A 19,816-nucleotide genomic window follows, 5' to 3' on the forward strand; every position below is an offset into this window, starting at 1 on the left:
GCTGGGTGGGGGTAAGGTGTGGTGAAAGGAAATTAATACTGGGAGTTGAATAATTTAAATAAGAACGAATAACGAATTGGCTCCTCAATGAACGGACGGACCATCAGTACTTGGTCCCTGGGGTACATCGTATTGCTACATGAGATCCGAATTGAGATCTGGACCATGATCAGATGATCTCTTGCCAGTATTTGCTTCCGCTATCGGTAGGCTATCGTTGTAAGCCTATAGCACAATTCCTCCATGTCCTGATTAATGTCCTGCAACTCATCAAGGCCCCGTTATCAGACATGTACTATACCTCATTAGTGAGAACCACTTCTCTCTCCCCGTCGAGCTCTCCTTCGACGTGCAGAATACATTCGACCTAGTGATAAAAGTTCACCCACCTTTGCAACGTGGACAACGATATCATATCTCTTCTCGACCGGTACCCGGAGCAAATTTGTATTAACACTTCCTCCCAGGTATACGGCTCAGCACCGGTGCTAACACCTAAGGCACCCGTCTACAATACTTCAAGTTCCTTCCTTCCACATCCACCTCAATCACCACAGAAGCATCTCCGCTGCGTGAGATCGTCATCACTATAATTGTTCCACGCCTAGTACTTTCTCGAACTGTCTAGAATTTCACCTATGTGCAAACGACGCCTCCCACAAGAATCACTGCGCTTCCCAAAAGCACAATTTTCCTCTCAATGGTACACGAACTTCCTAAGGTATGTAGATGTCCAGTGAACCCTGAGGCCTGAGACCTCCCTAGAACTTTGTCACGCCCTCACGGTTCGAGCCCTTGCTAAAGTGGCGTGAAGCATCTGCCAAACTCCTGATCTATCACATCGTATATTGTAATGTCCGTTTCTTCTCTTCCATTTTTCTCTGACCTAAAATATGACTCCGCGCTGGCCGATATTACTTGGACGGAATAGTATACAGCCTGAGTCAAAGATAGCCTCAATTTTGTACATGATGAGGCGATGCCATCAAACGCGAGCTAGTCGTCTCTTGATTCATGTTTGCTCTTGGCCCATGTGCTTGGCTATAGCTATTCCATTTCGGTGCCCATCAAAACTGCGCGGCCCTTTTTGTTCATTCCCAAGGCGGGCTTCACGATTTCAAGTTGAACCGTGGATGTAGCCGTTCGGAGGGGACGTCAAGTTTCTTCCCTGCGCTGCCGCATCACTTCAGCACGCTGCATCTGTAGCTTGGCTTCTTTTGCCCTGTCATGCAAAGTTCATTCGATTTCTTGGCAGTGAGTGCTACTACATCCAGTTGGCTTGGTTGATTCGAGCTTTTCAGCGACGTCATCGGGCAGATGGAGGGGCTAGTCAACACTAGCATATCAACGTCTGGAGCGCTCAGCCGGGGTCAGGTGTTCAAAGCCACGCCAAGCGAACTCTTCCTATTTCCAGTTGATGACGTTCTGACACTCTGGGCGCAAACATGCAGCTTGGTGCATTAATTTCAAGTTGACATCGTGCGAGTCGTCGAAGGATACTCCGTGTAGCCTTCCAGAACCTTTATGTCAACCAATACCATCCTCACCACCGCTGCGACACTTTAGCCTACTAGCAGTCATCACATCATACGCGTCACGTTCGTGGCTTTGTCAAAGCAAAGCTCTCAAATAGTGTCCAACTTCAGTACGGCGGCTCCCTTATCTGCGCAATGATTCACCAATATCCGGGGTGCAGGTCAAGTGTTTGGCATACCAAATCCATTCTCGCCTTTTCGAATGAAAGTGTTCCTTGACCTACTTGCCACCATCATAACATTGATACAAGCTCACAGACTGGCGCGCTTCACCATTCGAAAGAATACCCCACTGGCAGCGTTTAATTTATCATCATCATTTTTAATTGGTTCTTCAAGTTCTTCAAGTTCTTCTTAGAACTCAGAAACCTGTCTCACTCAAGGCACTGCTCGTTGGTTGCCTTACACTGTATTACACACCCACTTCCTGTCATGGGCGGCTGGTCACGAGCTCGAGTCTAACTTTAACTCGTGACGAAATGTTTCCCGTGAAAGATTTTCTGAGATCTAGGGTTCACGCGTTCTAGAAAAAGGTGCGCGTAATGCGTATATTACAGAGACGAAAAGGAAATAACACTGCTTAAACCCATCAGCATGCCCATCATTCACACCAGATTTACGACATGACATGTTCTTGTCTCCGGGGATAGCCCTCCATCCCTGACAAGTGCGCTTGGGTCTCATCAAACTTTGGATCTCAGAATGTCGATCTGTGGGGCCCCAGAGGCCCGGATGGTAGGCTGAAGCAAGCTGGATCGACAAAGGAACCTTTTTTTGGCCCTCTTGCACTTGAACACACTTTCCATAATGATTAACGAAGATGTACGTTATTAACAACAAGCCCAACTCACTTAGAGCAACCCCCTCCCCCTCCGGGAGGGTCTTTAATCTCGCAGAGCCCCATAAATTGCAACAAAGGCATAGATTCACGCATGGCCGACCCCGATACGAATTACTCGAGCTTGAATGTACTATCAATGGCAACAGTGGTTTCGCTGTCTCCCAAACCTGCCACCAGTCACAAAAATTAGGGAGGACGAACACACCCGTTCTCGTGTCGTTTGTGACGGGAAAAAATGTGGCTAGCCATGCATTGTAGTATTTAAGAGTATGTAAGATTCATTCTGCACTGGGGCGATGTTTTTTTGCCATCATGGATATGTCACACCTTCCGGATGGGTTCTTCGCTGCCCAGCAGCCTCCATGCACCGCCGACCATAACGAGCACCCACTGTGTGGGATCATCACACAGCCGCCGTACCCCACGATAATAAAGGCGAACACATCCGTTGCCTTTCTGATGGAGACTTAGCAAAAGGCAGCAATTGTCATACAAGTGTTTACTAATTTTTTCCCTTCATGTCATTATCGGACTTGGACCCTGGGTTCCACTGCCGGTAGTAACCCGATGCCCCAGAGCAAACCAACTCGGGGATGAGGAGGACCCTGTCCTGTAAGTTATATAGGTTAGAATGAGAACAAACGGCGCCCGATGTTTCAAGGTGAAACACACGAATCAGTAATTCAGGGTCACCTGAGAACACATATACTACCATACCTTGGCAATCCCATTTCAACATGGTCACTGATCAGGGCCTTAATAGTTCAGTGGCAGGTCGGAAAGATCGTCCGGGTGATCAGGTTCGTGACCCAGGGTTGGAAGAGTAGTCACTACGCGTAAGCGTGCAGACAGTAAGATGAGGTGGTCACTGACACTACGCCTGTAGGCGTAGACAGTATCATATAATAAAGATGGGTGGGGGGGTAGCAAGTTATTGTGGGTTGGTGGCCGGTCAGCGGGAGTGCGACATGTCCTGGTGATGTGTTGGAGTAGAATTTGAAATGAGAAGCTCGTGGAATTTTTGAAAAAGTGATTCAAGGCTCGCTCAGGATAGCAGGCTGCACTGAGTTAAGACGAATGTAAATTGAACGAGGCTTTCTATTCCGATGTTCGTACAGATAGTGGTAAAGGATCAAGAAGAGATGAGGTGTCTCGTTGCGGTACGATGGGAATGAATGAATAGCTGAGCGCGTTCGATAAGGATCGTAAGTAAAATGAAAGGAAAATATACGGCGTAGCAGGCTTACACACGGCAAATTGGTGATACTTGTTTTGCAGGACAACTGTAAGGTCAATATTACTGATGAGCCAGAAATGCACAATGCGTTGGCTGTCTTCACTGGTCATGTCAGCTGTCAGCAGATTGGTCCGATGTGGGGAGATAGGAAAATGTAGCATTGATTATTGAAGACAGTGAAAGGTGTGACATTGAGTGAGAAAACTCAAAAAAGCTGACAACTGTTCAACCAGAAAACGAGAACAGAATCTGTAATATCAGAGGGTAGACAACACCTCCACGCAGACAATGATATTTTCCGAATGCGCAGAAGTGAAGATATGAGTTACTTAACTGACGGATCCACTGCTAAAGACCTGATCGATGCTCCGGCAGCGCTCGTCACAAGTCCATCGAACTGTGCCTTTCCAGGAAGGCACATTCGCACCTCAGAGTCGTGGCCTCCAGAGAGCCAGAAGTCTTTCTGTTTTCCGGAGTCAGCTCAGACGAATCCAGGACACATGAAGAACAATGCACGGCAGCGGCGACCGTCGTAATTCCCTCATCAGCTTCATACGCGGTTCCTGGTTCCTGGTCCTCCCCTTCGTCAGTGTGCCATATTCGTACTAGGGTATCCAAGCCTCCCGTATACGCAATCCCAAGGAAAGAAGGTTGAATCGGCGGCTCTCGAGTCTCTGGTCTAAAACTCGCTACTTACTTCCCGTCACGCGAGAACGTGATACATATTTGTCCTTGCTAATGTGTCGAGTTGCTGATCGCCTTCGAAGAGCTTGCCATCGTGGCTAGTCAGGGATTCAAAGTGCAGGGCTGAGGCGCGGGTGTGTCGCGATCATGTGTCTTAATGCCACTATGTTAATTGTCACGGTCACTCAAGTCACACCAATGTAACGGAAAGTCACAGTATCGTCACACAGGCCAGTTTCAAAGTCCAGCGTTTGTGAGTGACACAAACCGTTGTCACCACCAAAAATTTATCTCTTTTGTTTCTTATTAGATCACATCCGTTAAAGCTCGTAGGGCGTTCTAAGAATTTATCATTCCATATGCATGTATTAGTTCGTAGAAAAGTGTTGTTTTGAGCGATGCACGAGATCTGGGGATGCACGAACTGGTGATAGTATAATACATAGCACACGGTAGATACCACCTGTGACTCCCACGTATCCCTTGTAATTAGAGGCGGATGTAGGGTGCCTGGGCGCCTCTGGTTACAGGTAGATAAATCAAAACAGCGCTCGGACGCATAACTTAGGACATGTGCTGATGCATCATGTACACGAACTGGTGGTAACTAATAGTTCCTGTACCCTCTTCTAAAGCAAGAAGATATGGGGTAAAATTTCTCTGTCAGCACGATCATACCAGCCCGCCCAAGGTCCGCCGACCTCATTTGGACTAGTGATGTGCATGGCCCGGCTTCAAGCCGTGGGCCGAGCCAAGCCGGGCCCAATTAGGCCAGGCCAAGCCGGGCCAAAGTGACGGCTTGATCATGGCTTTGGCCCGGCCTGGAATTCTGGAAAGCCAAAGCCGACGGCCTGGGCCACGGCTCTAGGGCTACCCTATGTACTATCAACAACAACAACAACAACGAACTTCCGACATAAAATTTTGTTCTCAAACTTGACTTTCGCCAATACAAAAGTGAGTTTTGCTGTGGCAGATTCAGGCATGCTACCTAATATAGTCCAGATGCTACCAAGGTACATAGCTTCAATTCTCTCGCCTCTTCGTTCATTTTAATTCACGCGCTCAATTGTATCTCTGGACAGAAACTCTACAGCTTCGTGACACAAGATGAGATGCTTCGCCAAATCTTGTCGATGCGCATTATCCTTGGACAGATCTCTCAGCAGACCCGTGAATGCGCCCATTTTATCCAAAATTATCCGGAGACCAAGAGCTTTTGTGAGTCTTACAAGCTGTTACATTTTGCACCGTCTCAAGCTTGCACTAACATTCCACATGTGCTGTTGGTCTGCTGACATCTGCGCAGACAAACTAATGACTAAGGCGCAAAAGATTACTATCACATTATTTAGATTGTAGACAAGCATCATTTACATATCGAAAAGGTAAAGCCGTTTCATGAACTAGGTAACTCAAATCTTATTGACGTGACAAACGACTAGCCAAGCGCTTCCGCGACTTTCTCAACCTTCCCCCACACCTGGACCTCAAAGCTAACGACGACACCGTCGATATCGTCGGCTTCCTTGCCTTCGAAATGGTGCGCTTTTGACACTCGCAGGCCTCGACGTCAAAAAATCACTTGAAGAATCATATTTACGAGACGACTACCCTCCTCTCTCACGCAGCGAAAGAAACCCATAATGAAACACGAGCCCATCTGATCCAGATGACTGAAAACCTTGTCCGTCAGCATTTTGTGCCCGAAGCGAGAGTGAATCGTCACGATTTGCATTCTGAGGCGCACACTGGCAGGTGAGTCTTGTCAGAATTGTAAATTCCCTACTCGAGCCGCGGCTCAGGCCAGAGCCAGGCCAAAGCCAGCCGTCATTTGCGGCTTTGGCCCGGCTTTGATTTTTTGCAGGCCAGAGCCGTCTAAAGCCAGGCCAAAGCCGTGGCTTTTGGGCCAAGCCGGGCCGGAACATCACTAATTTGGACTACGAAGGTTTGTTGTCGGAAATCCCCAGGGGTGCCTTGGAAGCATTCTATATTGGGACACAATTGGTGTGCCTGCCAACTGCATTGCGACCGAATTCCCAGGGGGCGTGACTTAATTTGAGGCACTTGCAAGCAAGGCACATGCTAATTTTGGATTCCAAGCAGTGGTGTGATTCGACGTTGACAAGTCTAAGTAATAATAAGGTAATCAATCAATCCTCGGCTTCACCTCCTCCCATCATCGTGTCTTCAGCTGCCTTTCTGTATATCTGTGTACTGCTAGATGGCCCCAAACAGAAACGCAGACCCGGGGCGTAAATATCTTGCTTCAACATCGACCAATAACCAAGTTGATTGTCAATACTGTACCAGGTCATTCGCAGCACGTGGGATCAAATCTCATGAACAGAGTTGTTTGAGAAGACGGGATAAGAAGAATGCTAATAAAGATTTCGCAGCACTTGCAGTGCATGCAGTAGAGGAGGAGCTTCAAAGGAAAGGTACGTGGTCATTGATCAATTTAAGTACTCATTAATAATATTGATACCTTATCGCATGATTGTTAGAGGCGCGTCGAGAGAAACGGCGGAATCGTAGGAAGCTGCAGCAGACAACAGCTTCTGCTGCTGCTGCTGCTGCGTTGGTCCCTTCGGGATCGGCCCTGGATGACGCAGAGTCCTTGCCCGCTCAAGATCAGCAACCTGATTTTACTGCGCATCCATGGTCTGAAGGTGGTTCAGATCTCGTCGATATGAGCGTCAGTGGAGATGCACGCCAACGTATGTGCTACTCTGACTCTTGATGCGCCCCCCTCTAAGACCATCCAGGTTCGGCATCAGATACAAGCATGGGCACCGCGCCTATTCCAAATACCCTGTCATCACTCCCAACTATGCCTTCGGCTCGCTCCAATCTCGACACCTTCAAGACAGAGTACCACCCGCACAGTGGCCGCGCGACTTCTGTGGAGACGTTCTCCACTTTTGGACACAAAGAGCCTTCACAGCTGCCCGTCATTGACGAACAACCCTGGCAACCCTTCGCTTGTCGCGCGGATTTCGAGTTCGCCGAGCTCGCACATGGCGCTGCTTTGAACAAGAATCAGACAGATGAGCTCTTGCGGCTCATCTGGAGGATTGCGGACGGCCAAACGAACTTCACCTTCAAGTCGCATGGAGATGTTTCCAAAGCCTGGGATAGGGCAGCCGCTCAAATGACACCAGTGAGAGAATCACAAGATGTTCTTACTTTGCAGTCATATTGGTTGCCTTAGTTCGAGAAACATACCATCACCGTTCAGCACAAGCGAGAGGAGCTCGAGTACAACATGTATACGCGGCCATTGTGGGATTGGGCGCTGGACTTACTACAGGACCCTTTACTGATGCCCCATTTCGTTTGGGATGCGCAGCGATTATACAAGCATGACGGTACACGCTATGAGCGCTTTGTACACGAACCTTGGACTGCAGATAGGTGGTGGAATGTACAAGTATGCCATGTCTTACTACTATTGTTCACTTGTATCTAAGTAACGCCGTTTTCCGTATGTTTGAATCACAGTCATCTTTGCCCGAAAACGGCGTGCCGTTTGCGTTTATATTATACGCAGATAAAACACATCTCTCCTCTGCTGGCACAGTTAAGGCATACCCGGTGTTCGCTCGATGCGGAAACTTGCCCGTTGGTATCAGAAATACTGATGGGCTCGGTGGTGGGCGAATGGTTGGGTGGCTACCAATAGTGAGTTATAGTGAATCTTAGTTCCGTCGAGTTTCACTGGCGAAACAATTCTTTCGCGCAGGTTCCTGATGACTCTGAGGAGGACGGCAAGCTCACGTATGTCAATCTCAAACGGGTTGTATGGCACAAGTCATTCTTCAAGCTACTCGAAACTATTATAATGTATGCCCAGATGGGGTATGCGTATGTGTGCTATGATGGCATCATGAGGTGGCTATATGCGTTCATTCTGCTGTTATCAGCTGACTATGAAGAGCAGTACTTCATTTCGTACTAATTTCTGATGTTGTTTTCTGATTTAATCTCTCAACAGATGTGTTATGGCGCTTATACGAGGGACCAACTGTCACTGCCCGTGCCCTATCTGTCTTGTCCCTTCGGACAAGCTATACGACAACGCTTCCACTTACCCGATTCGATCATCCGACGATGCAAAGGCTTTCGTGGAGTTATGGACCAGGGACCGTGCGGCTGGAGAAAAGGCACTCAAAGAACAGGGCCTGCGGCCTGTTACGGTCAGTGCTTCCAATTAAATGTACTACTAACAGTCACATCTAACTCATTACATTATAGAACGTCTTTTGGAGTGTCCCAAATTCCGATCCTCAAGACACGATTTCACAGGACCATTTGCACGTCTATCACATGGGCCAATGGAAACATTTGTTTGGTGAACTCAAACGGCGCATCGCGGCCCTTGGACGCAGCGCTGAGAAACAAATGGATGACCAGTGGGTTTTTAATCATTTATTATCTCACTCCGCACTATCAGACTAATCCTATTTATCAATTGCTCACAGATTCGATGCCTTCCCGCGATGGCGCAATTTAAACCACTTCGATCGGGTTACTAACATCACATATAGCGATGGCAACAAGCTTCGCGATATTTCCAAGGTACGCCGTGACTTTACAGCTATCAGTTCTTCGTATTGATGAAGTCGCTCCTCTGATAGCAAGTATTGTACGCCGCCCAGAACATACTTACGCACACAGAGGATGAAGCCGGCTATGTGCTACTGCAGTGCATAGCAAGCTACTTACATATCGACATGTATATTTCACTCGAGGTCCAAACCGAAAGCACAATTGCTGCAGGGAGGGCTGAGGTATTTGAGTTTCAGAACCGCTTAGAGGTATGTGCCACTGCGATTCTGAGACTAGTTCACATATACTAACTATTTATTCACTATCTCAGGAGTACATCAAAATTGTCAAAGAGACCGATCCTGACACGATCAAAAACTGGAACTTTCCTAAGATTCATTCCGGAAAGCACATATTCGATGACATCATGGCGAAAGGCGCCGCCCGCAACTTCAGTACTCGACCCAATGAAAAGCAACACGGGCCAATCAAAAAGTGGTATCTACGGCAGACCAATCATAAGAATATCGCTGATCAGGTATGTTAATTGGCATTTCTAACTTCCAAACGAGTCGCTCCACACCACTGACTCTGTAATATTAACTAATAGATCCTTGAGCTCGACCATAGGAGTGTTGTCTCCGAATTCATTCGTAGCCGTATCGAGTACCTTGATGAGGAACGACGCAAAGCCCTGCTCTCGCGGGATGAACTCGAGGATATGGATGAGGATGATGACGAGCTGTTTGAAGAACATCTTCATATTGGTTCACCCCTCAAGAATCATACAAGCTTTGCGCAAGTGGAGGAAGAAAACAAGTCATCGCGCGCCTTTCACCAGTTCCGGAAGAAGCTCGCAACATTTCTCAATCACTTCCTTCCCTCCCACAACATTCCATTGCCAGATGGAACAACATGGTTGAAACTTAGAGCACATGACCAGGTGATTATCTTTCCTCGCTGTTATTCAAATCTGACTTTGCGTGTATCAACAGATCCATGAACATCGTTACTTAAAAGTGCACTATGAGTCTGCCGCTGACTGGAAGTTGGCTACCGACTACCTGCGATGCAATCCAAGCTTCCATGGCAAAGAACGGCGCGACTACGCCCTAATACGCACACAGGACAAGGATGGCCACGACAAAAATATCTTTGTGCAGATATTATACATGTTCAAGCACACTGTCGGTAGCAACACTTTAGATCTTGCGCTGGTCCTACCCATGGATGCCTTAATTGGCCCATTGGCACGTCGGCGTATGGATAGGGAACTACGACTAACTCGACTCCGTGCACGGCCCACCTCTTCGTCTGAGTTTATCACCCTTCATTCCATCATTCGTGGTGCCTTGGTCGTCCCCGATTTCGCTAACAAGGGAGATTATTTTCTTGTTGATTATGTTGATACCGACATGTTTCTTCGTACCAGACGTTTGCTACAGTAGTACCGGTTCATCACCCACCTGTTTCCTTGCGCCATCCAATGCCCCCCTCCCCATCAAGATCTCAAGTAAAACTCCCGCATTTCATCGTGTACACCCTCCATCACCCTCCTCATCTAACCACCAAGTCAAGTTCCCGCATTTCATCGCATATGCCCTTCCCCACACCACCCTGCACTCACCCTCAAATCCTCAAGTCAAGCTCCCGCATTTCATCGCATATGCCCTTCCCCACACCACCCTGCACTCACCCTCCAATTATCAAGTCAAGCTCCCGCATTTCATGGTATATACCCTTTCCTGCACCAACCTGCACTCACCCTCCAATTCCCAAGTCAAGCTCCCGCATTTCATCGCATATACCCTTCCCCACAACAACCTGCACTCACCCTCCAATTCCCAAGTCAAGCTCCCGCATTTCATCGCATATGCCCTTCCCCGCACTGACCTGCACTCGCCTCAATTCCCAAGTCAAGCTCCCGCATTTCATCGCATATACCCTTCCCCACACCAACCTGCACTCGCCCTCAAATTCCCAAGTGAAACTCCCGCATCTCATCGCATATGCCCTTCCCCGCACCGACCTGCGCTCACCCTCAAATTCCCAAGCGAAACTCCCGCATTTCATTGCATATGCCCTCCATCACCCTCCTCGTCTAACTCCCAGGTGAAGCTCCCACATTTCTTCACAAACACCCTCAGAACTTGACACTGACTCGTTTTGCAGGTCTGTTCTTGCTGCCTCATGTTGATGCTCGGGTACCTTCAGCACTGTCAATGATTCATTTCCGCTTTCTGCATGGGGACTGTAACACGCAATGCTTGTATTATGTATTCAGGTAAGCCGCAAAATATCATCACACAGGGTATCATTGGCATAACTGATATTATGTATCTGAATCAGTCCTGCAACATGTCAATGACGCACCGCACTATGACGTGCATGCCTGATGTGATGAGTCTCCATTTAATTTGTGCGTGTGATGTTGATGCTGATGCTGTTGCCTTATTACATCAACCGACGGGTCTTATTCTGACACGATCTAGACGACGCTGCAGTCTGAATTAAACAAGTCTAAGGTGTGTGTTTTTATCTAATAGAACAATGTCACGCATTACAGTCAACGTTGCGACGGCCCCCATAACGCATGTCAATGCGAGAGTTGATTTAAAGCTTGTGCGACTGACTGAGACTCCAGTCTGCCATTCTTCGACTCTGCCTCACTGCGCTCTCTGCTAATACTGAGACTGATATTATGCGTCCAATTCAGCAAGGCGAAGACTTTACGCGAGAAATTGAAGACATCAACAGCAACTCCAGTGACACAGACGGATCTGATGGTGATGATTCAGATTCAAATGATGATGCAGACTTATTGCGGATTCGCGATGCAATTGTCGCCCCTGCTGCTAACGCATCAACTCAAGATCTTCGCAAAGTAAGTTAATTCCGTCTTTTCGTTACATACGGACAAATGTTTGTGATAGTGATCATTGACATATCTACTATAGGCACTTGAACTTGCGCAAAGACTTCTTCTGGACATGCGCGGGAAGTACCGAGAGGCTTTGAAGAAGAACGCTTTGCTTGAGGCAACAGTTTCAAAAGGTCGGAAGACGAAACTAACCAAGAATGACCTTGCCCTCGCCGCCAAGGAAGACAGCATCAGAAATCTTGGACGCAAGTTCTCTGTCACGCACTGCTTATGGGTCGAAACGTCTATCTTCCCTTTGCGTGGGCCACCTCCCAGAATCGACCTCTCGAGCAAGGAGCGGTGGCTCTCACCGTTATCGATTCAGGATGGCGTTAAAGCCGAAATTTTCCAATTCATTCCCCCAGTCGACCACAATATGATGGCTCACAAAAACTTTGGCTCCCATGTATGTGCCATAATCTGAGACCCTCCTCAATCAACTGACCGTCTTTCCAGTTTGTGAAAGGTGTCAATAATGTTCGCGCTGAAATGCTCTCAGACATCAAGTCATGTGCAGCAGCGATTTTCAGTCTGGATGCCAAGTTCTTCATAAGAGGTTACGCACGGGACACAGAGCCAGCTTGCCGAACTCTGCTCCTCAACCCCCAAGGCATATATACCAAGTTTGCTCCAGTTCTTTTCCCGCGTCCAGACCGTCTCGCCAGAGATGATTTTCTGAAAACATCGAAGCTTGTTTATGTAGGTTCTTCCCTTCCTTTAATTCCACTAAACTGAATCACATTCATAGGTCTTGAAAGCATCCCTTTTTGGCCGATCTTCACTCGCTGCCAACGCAGTCCCCACTCCAAAAACGAAGGCCAAAATATGGGAGTTACGCGCTGTAACACCTGGCCTCATCGCAGCAGCAGCCGTTATTGTACGCTTCTTCTTCTTACACTGCGGAACATTGATATTTACGCATTTCAGGCTATATTTGTCCTATCCGGCGACAAAGAGTTGGTTGAAGTCGGCGACAAATCCCGGATTCCATACAAAGACTACCATAACTACTACCGACAATCGCTGCTAACCGGAGGTGCCTGGGCAAACGGGGTCTTCACGTTTTTCAACAACGCGCTGTTTGCGACATCTCATTCTGCCTCAACTATCCTCGGTTCAGACCCCTCACACGACTCGAGCGGTCCACAGGACAGCTGGGAAGAAATGTTTGAGCACGCAATGGAAACCGGAGGCGAACTACCAGAACTAGATGCAGTTGGCCCTGTCATCGATTCAGAGGCGCCCACCACACCTCCTGCTGCACCTCCTGCTGCACCCCCCGCTGCACCTCCCGCTGCACCTCCTGCCACACCTCCTGCTGCACCTCCTGCTATACCCGGTCCCCAATCAATCTCTGCCGCCATGCAAGGTTTAGCTTTAGCTGAGGACGGTCGTCGAGACCCACCACCTGCAGCGCAGCCAGTACTTGATGAGGACGAGCTGGAACCACCTGCTGTCCAGAAGCCGAAGCCAAGGCCAAAGCCAAAGCGGAAGGGCAAGGCCGCCAATGATACTAATACTACTACCAGTGCTGACCCGGAGGATCAAGCTCCTGGAAAGGAACCTGAGGTTTTGTTGTCAGTAGTCAGTGGCAGTGGTGTGTGAAGGGGCCGATCAAGGATCACTAAGTAGACTGTCTTCATCCTGCGCTCAACGATTGTTATTACCTGTAATTCAATACCTGGACAATCCCTTACTTTCAAATAGAATTGTCTGCTGGTTAAATTTTCACGCAATGCATCATCTTAAATCCATTGATTGTGACATTAGCTAGACATGCAACTACAATACAACTAAGTAGAGATTTTGAATCCGAATCAACAGAGCGACGTCGACTCGGACAAGAATTCAGCCATCTGAATCAATCATTGTCATTGCTATGTCTATGTTGACGCCATTAATTCAATACGTAATGATTTATAATAATAATTAAACAGTACCAAACAATAACCGAACTTGGAATGTTTTGGAATCACTCTCATTCACTTACATTCCGACTACCATGTCCCAATGGATTCCCTTCGCCACTGTCACTCAGCAATCTTCTCAACAGAATGGCGCATTGCCCCCAATGCCTTCGACATCACAACCTATTCCACCTGCGCAGCCGACGAATTTCCCTGAAGCAACATGTATCAGTGGAAGCGCTGGCAGCCGCGAGCTCTGGTATGTCTGCCCCATTTCCCTCTGTCTGACCCATCTGAATCCAACCCCCCTGCAGGAATTCGGTATCGACATTATCGGTGAAGACAACAAGACCACCATCCACCACAAAGTCGCTGCCCACGTAGAGGCCATCCCAACATCCGCCTCTCTTCCTCCCAACATCCAGGCGAACTCCAGAAGAGCCATGACACTGGCGCAGAACTGCACTCCCTGAGCTCTTCAATGAATGACATTCACGACACGCTCAGTGGCTCGGTGTAAGTGGTCTGTCCCCGCCACTCTCTTATTCCTACATACTGACTATCCCCCTTCCCCATAGCCCAAAACCTACCACACTTCCCCCAATTGCTCCCTCCCATGCGTTCACAACAAGCCTCGACCACCTCTGCACCCACCCGCATCTGCCGCGCCCGCAAACCCAGAACCCCTGCACCTCCTCCCATGCGTTCACAACAAGCCTCGACCACCTCTGCACCCACACCCGCATCTGCCACGCCCGCAAACCCAGAACCCCTGCACCTCCTCCCATGCATTCACAACAGCCTCGACCACTGCAAGCATCTGTCGAGCAACCCAGAAATGCACCCAGAGTATGGCCTTTCTCCTTTGAGCTCGAGTATGCTGACTCAAGTCGTTGCCCACTCTTCGCAGTATGTGAGTGTCTTGATCCTCCTTTGAGCTCGAGCTATGCTGATCCATGTCGTTGCCCACTCTTCGCAGGATGTGAGTGTCTTGATCCTCCTTTGAGCTGCGCTCAGAGCTACATGAGACCCAAACCAGCCTCGCAAGCCACATCGACAAGGTCCGCGCCCAGCTCCGTTTCGTTTCGTTTGACGGAACGGTTTGCTGATGCGGCTGATGTATTTAGGATTCGCATTTACAATACGCGGGTATTGAGTCTATAATGTTGCAATACCTATTTACAGTAGCGATTGTATTATGTATTTGGATAGTATTGCAATTTAAAAAAATTGATTTCAAGCACACGCAATGATTTTAAGGCCTTGGATAGTATTGCAATTAAAAAAAATTGATTTCAACCACACGCAATGATTTTAAGGCCTTGGAAGGACATGTGACTGATATTTGACTTGCAATTTGCTCTTAAATTGGAATGGTCTTGGGACCGCCTTGGAAGCCCCCTGGTGTCGCTTTCAAGCGGCTTCCAAAATTTTCGGGTTGCCTTCCAAGCGAGTTGTAATGCCGCCGGCAAATTGAGGGCTTCCAATTCATTTTAAGGACCGCCAACCAAAAATAGAAATCTCCGACATAACAACATCTCATTCAAGGTTGTCTGCGTGTGCCGCCGCACCACACGAAATAGCCTTGTGTTATCTCCTGCCTCTCACCATTCCATTGCCACAACAGCATTATCGTGAATATCAATGGTGTGCTTAAATTTCTATTCTTCAAAACGTGGGTACACTCGTAGTATATTATTCTATGTACTTAGTTAGACCTGACTCATGTGCTCAGATAAGTCTTCAAGATAAGACCAAAGATCCTCGGAGTTGGTAGATGAGGCTGTAGTGGTCGGACTAGGAGGTGGAGTAGGGTGTATGATTCCAACTGGCCAGAACGGTCCTCCAACAGTGGGAACTGCACGGAGCAGTCCCGTATTGTAGTGGCTCGTGTACAACTCCAGTGCGTCAGCCCAATGATCGTATCTGGCATGAGATGCGCCGCTGATTCCGTCAACGCGTGCTTTGGCGTCAAGCCTAACAAATCAATTGTGAGCAACAGCATTAAAACGTGATCAAAACATACCAGCGAAAAAAGATACCAACTTCCTGACCAACAGTTACCACATAGTATCCTTGAACTTGAGTGCCAGCAGGCAGATACAGCTCATCAGGATGGGGTGTGCACGAGGCTACAGTTGCTTGTTGAGTGGTACTGAATTGCGCAGTATCCGACTCTGCAGCTGATCGGCGATCACGATGCTTTGGCTTTGCCACATCCGAACAAGTACGTGAATGAGAAGGCGATCGTGGTGTGCGGTGTGGATCCCCAATTTTGAAAGTGACTGATTCCTAGACTGTCTTCTTTGAGTACGTCACGGAGTTAAAGCTTATATCTGACAATGGGTGAGAGATACAGCAAGACTCGGATACTGTGAAGTGAGCAAACAAAATGAACCTGAAATCTTCATTGCGCTCAGAAAATCTTCAAGTCCACCACTACTGACATTATTGCTTGCCGTGGAGCGGGAAGACTTAGTAGAGGTCGCTGTTGAATAGCGGGACCTCATGTCTTTGAGTGAAAAAGTCACTGGCGGGTGCGTAACAAGTGTTGTATCATATGTCACGTGAGTAAAGACTTACCGTGACATTGTCTATGCAAACATTGTTGATTGGTCAAGACCGAAGACATTGATGGCCCCAAGATCTTCAAGACTGCACAATCGGACTGGACTATCCAGTCAAAAGGTCCGGCAGCTGGGTTCAACACGCGATCGGAATGGTCGTCGGTTGGCAACTAACACTCTTGCAGGTCCTAAAGCCCTCTTGCAATGTGCTGCTCGTGCGCAGGCTCGCAAGATCGAACGTCTGGAAGGTGAGCAATTTGAATTTTTGGAATTCTTGAAAAACTCACAACCTTTTACTAGCAATGACTTTAGAACAACGCCAGGCATTACAAGCCTTGGTTGAGCGTCATGATGGTGCCGACGATGACATGAGTATGGACTTTTCGTCGGATTTCAACGAGATCTTGCGAGGAGATCAGCAACTCGAAATCAGTCACAGCGGGAGAGAGTTGGAAGACCTTGCTCAGGAGATAATGGGCGACTTCTGGAAAGGGTGAGTCCATTATTCTATGTTCCTTCTTGAACTTACCTTGGCTGCAACCATGCAGGACCACACCCAAGGGCCATGGTCCACGACGTAATGATCATCGCACACGCCGTGATCGAGTCCAACACCGTGTAGACGCATTTGATGCCCAGCTTCCGGCGATTACAGAAGCTTACCTTGAATGGAGTTTGCAGCGTGTTCGAAGTGGGACAAGACCTGGCTTTTTCCATCAAATGGCAAAGGATGCTCTCACTGAGGTAGGAGCAGACTCAGGATCATGGACTGCGACTATCGTTGATTTATTTTGTGAGTCGCTCATTTGTTTTGTCAGCTGTGAGCACCTCACGGCATTGTGATAGGCGCTGAGAAGGTAACTCTCACCCTCAAGGCCACCGACTCCTTTATCGCTTCTGCCCTCGTTCGTCAGGGTGTAATCCCTTGTTCTCCGATCTCTCCATCTGTTGCTGTGACAGTGGATGCCCTTGAGTTCTACCGAATCGCACATCTACGTGACCTGCATTTCTCGATGCAAGCATTTGCCAAGACTCTTTGTGATTGCATGCGGTACATTTTTGGCCCTCTGTCTCACTAATTATTGACAAGACTTAAGGTTGAATATCGTCGCTACCTCTCACGTCAACTGACCATAGCGTTTGATCTATATCTACAGGTCCGCTCAAGTGTTGATGCACTCGTGGCTGAAGTCCTTAATCGCAACACGCCTGATTGGCGCCTCAAGCATGCATGTCCATCATGCACTTATACATTGGCGGACGAAGATCAACTCACATTCAAGCTCCTGTACGCCATGGATGGCAACGACTCGTTGAAGCGCATTCTTCAGCGAACGCTTGGTGTAGATGACGAGGACACTCAGTCATCTGAACTCCCCACAACGCAACAAGTCCGAGGTGACCGATATCTCCCTCGCGACTATGTCAACAGTTGGGGAAATGGTCGTCAAGAAGAGGCAAACACTACTATAGGCACCGATGACACAGTGCGTGCCACATGGAGTACTTTTTTTTTCATTCAATGCTTATGTTGTAACATCAGGAGAATCCGTGTGCAGGACGATGGAAAACATGGATGACGAAAAGACTAAACGGATGTGGGGAGTGTATGATGAAACAGGTATATTTATTGCCGTCTGCCACCATGGCTTTAGTCTGGTGATGGCTGATATGGTACAGAGCAGGGAATTGTGAGTTGCATCTTCTCCAATGTTCAATCATTAACTAACAGCTTCAATCATCTCTTATGTCAGGGCAAAATATCCACTTGCTGTGGTTTCGAAGCTTCTCGACACATTTGGTAGCGACCTCGGTGGTGGATACGACATCGGATGTCAATTCAAGACAACGCTCGACAACAGTTCATTGGGTACCCGTGCACAATCCCTCAACTACACATCGCTGGTCGGTGCTTTTTCACGGGCACGCTCACCAAACGGCTTTGTCAGCTCGACCACCTCGCAACGTATGTTTCTGGTCTAGGGCTCGAAGACTTGGAGACATGTGAACGTACCTTCTCGAAGTCAAATGCATTAGCGTCGACAATGCGCTATGCCAGCATCTTCCACCGTCAGCAAGGTATTACAAATTATTTTGAACACAATGATGACTATGAGGTGTACGCGAATTTATGTACGTATTTCGCTCTCAATTGTACCGGAGTGTGTTCTAACTAGTCTCACAGCAAATTTTCTGTACCATAACTACAAGCAAGCCCTCGATATCATTTGTGACAGCCAAATAACGCTACCGAAGCTCATGCAAGATATCAACGTTACCGAGGAATCTACTTTCGATGAGTGGTTGAAAGAGGAGAAAGTTTACCTCCAGGGTCTTTGCACCGAGCCCGAGCTCGAGACGTTGCAGATGGAGTATTGGCAGAAGTTGGTCAATCTGAGCGCCAGCAAGTAAGCTTCTTGGATTCCACACTAAGCCACTGACTCACTCTAATTTTACAGGAACGAACTGGATACTGCCAGCTCACTGTGGGCTATGTCCACACCTTCAAATGCCCATAGCTTGGCATCCGACGAGAGCGCGACAAGACGGCTTGAGACGACCAGAAGGCATGCCCTGGAGAATTTTGAGAAGGACTTGGGAGTCGTGCAAGAGCTTGAACAAAAACTCGGGATCTTGCATCGCTGGACACCCGAAGACGCCGACTGGCAAAACGCAGGACGTCTCATTGCTAACCGAAAATACCAGCTCTCGCTTGACCAGTTGGAAGGCCTCATTGTGGCACGGATTTTCGAGCTCACCAAAATGAATAGGTCTGGCACGGGTGAGTCTTTCCTTCACACTACTGCCACTGCTAATCAAAATTTTATAGGCTATAAGATGCGCAAACACATCGCCAAGGCATTGCAAACTCGTTCTATGGCAATCAGGAATGCTCTTGACCGCTATAACGCTGCAGTCGTGCATTGTCCCCTCCACGCCGGATGTTGAAATGGGAGGAGGTGGTGGAGTATGCATTTCTTGCAGACTTCGACCTCCTTCGTGACTCACGTTCCGACGTCTCACAACGGCAATGGGCAACGCCAGCAGCTCGCCAAGCCACTGACTTATATTTCAAACACTGTCGTGCTAAAGAAGAGATCACCCGACTCAATGTTGAGGTGCGCTGCCTTGCCTATATACATGATGAGGATCACTACCTTCGCGAGTGTCAGCAACAAGCGGAGGCCTTTAGTCCAGCTCTCGCACATCAGATCAGTTTGCGGCGGCAAGCCCGAGGCAGGTTCAACTTTTGTCACATCAAACACTTGCAAGACATCGCCAGACTTCCTGGGTTCTCTTGGCACCATTGTCCCTGGAGTGTGTGTCCTTAGAGGCACCGGAGAGAGTACAAGCCTACCGCACGCCAGCATTCCTGCAAGGCTGACATCCCTGACACCCACACCCTCATTTCCTCCTCCAGCTTGAAGCCGCTTGCTACAGAGTCCGCGGATGATCTTGACGATAACGAAGAGGAACTAATGAATATGGAGGAGGCTGCCGAAGCCCTACAGAACGTTCTGCATATCGCCATGGACTCATGAGTTGGTTGGAGTGGGTGGGAAGGACTTATTCA

At 48.3% G+C, this 19,816-nt stretch overlaps 3 protein-coding genes across 3 annotated transcripts; 2 read left to right on the top strand and 1 right to left on the bottom strand.

The window, feature by feature from the left end:
* Positions 1-4,034: 4,034 nt before the first annotated feature.
* DEU56DRAFT_717500 (uncharacterized protein) lies at positions 4,035-4,246 on the bottom strand (the record flags this gene model as incomplete). The annotated part of the gene is made up of 2 exons (XM_041347619.1): positions 4,035-4,076; positions 4,130-4,246. Coding segments are annotated over 2 exons (159 nt in total), but the record flags the coding sequence as incomplete, so codon positions are not given.
* Positions 4,247-7,130: 2,884 nt separating this feature from the next.
* DEU56DRAFT_743028 (uncharacterized protein) lies at positions 7,131-10,296 on the top strand (the record flags this gene model as incomplete). Its single annotated transcript, XM_041348980.1, has 11 exons — positions 7,131-7,460; positions 7,512-7,730; positions 7,802-7,981; positions 8,043-8,239; positions 8,295-8,496; positions 8,555-8,712; positions 8,782-8,878; positions 8,938-9,117; positions 9,180-9,386; positions 9,459-9,791; positions 9,844-10,296. 11 exons carry the CDS (start codon positions 7,131-7,133, stop codon positions 10,294-10,296), a joined length of 2,556 nt encoding a protein of 851 aa, XP_041204987.1.
* Positions 10,297-16,544: 6,248 nt separating this feature from the next.
* DEU56DRAFT_872938 (uncharacterized protein) lies at positions 16,545-19,784 on the top strand (the record flags this gene model as incomplete). Its single annotated transcript, XM_041355819.1, has 12 exons — positions 16,545-16,735; positions 16,791-16,933; positions 17,089-17,293; positions 17,333-17,688; positions 17,786-17,933; positions 17,997-18,147; positions 18,192-18,375; positions 18,428-18,650; positions 18,702-19,024; positions 19,073-19,161; positions 19,200-19,534; positions 19,577-19,784. 12 exons carry the CDS (start codon positions 16,545-16,547, stop codon positions 19,782-19,784), a joined length of 2,556 nt encoding a protein of 851 aa, XP_041204988.1.
* Positions 19,785-19,816: the final 32 nt, after the last annotated feature.

The sequence above is a fragment of the Suillus clintonianus genome (assembly GCF_016758775.1).
Source record: "Suillus clintonianus strain FC179 chromosome Unknown DEU56scaffold_79, whole genome shotgun sequence".
NCBI lineage: Eukaryota > Fungi > Basidiomycota > Agaricomycetes > Boletales > Suillaceae > Suillus > Suillus clintonianus.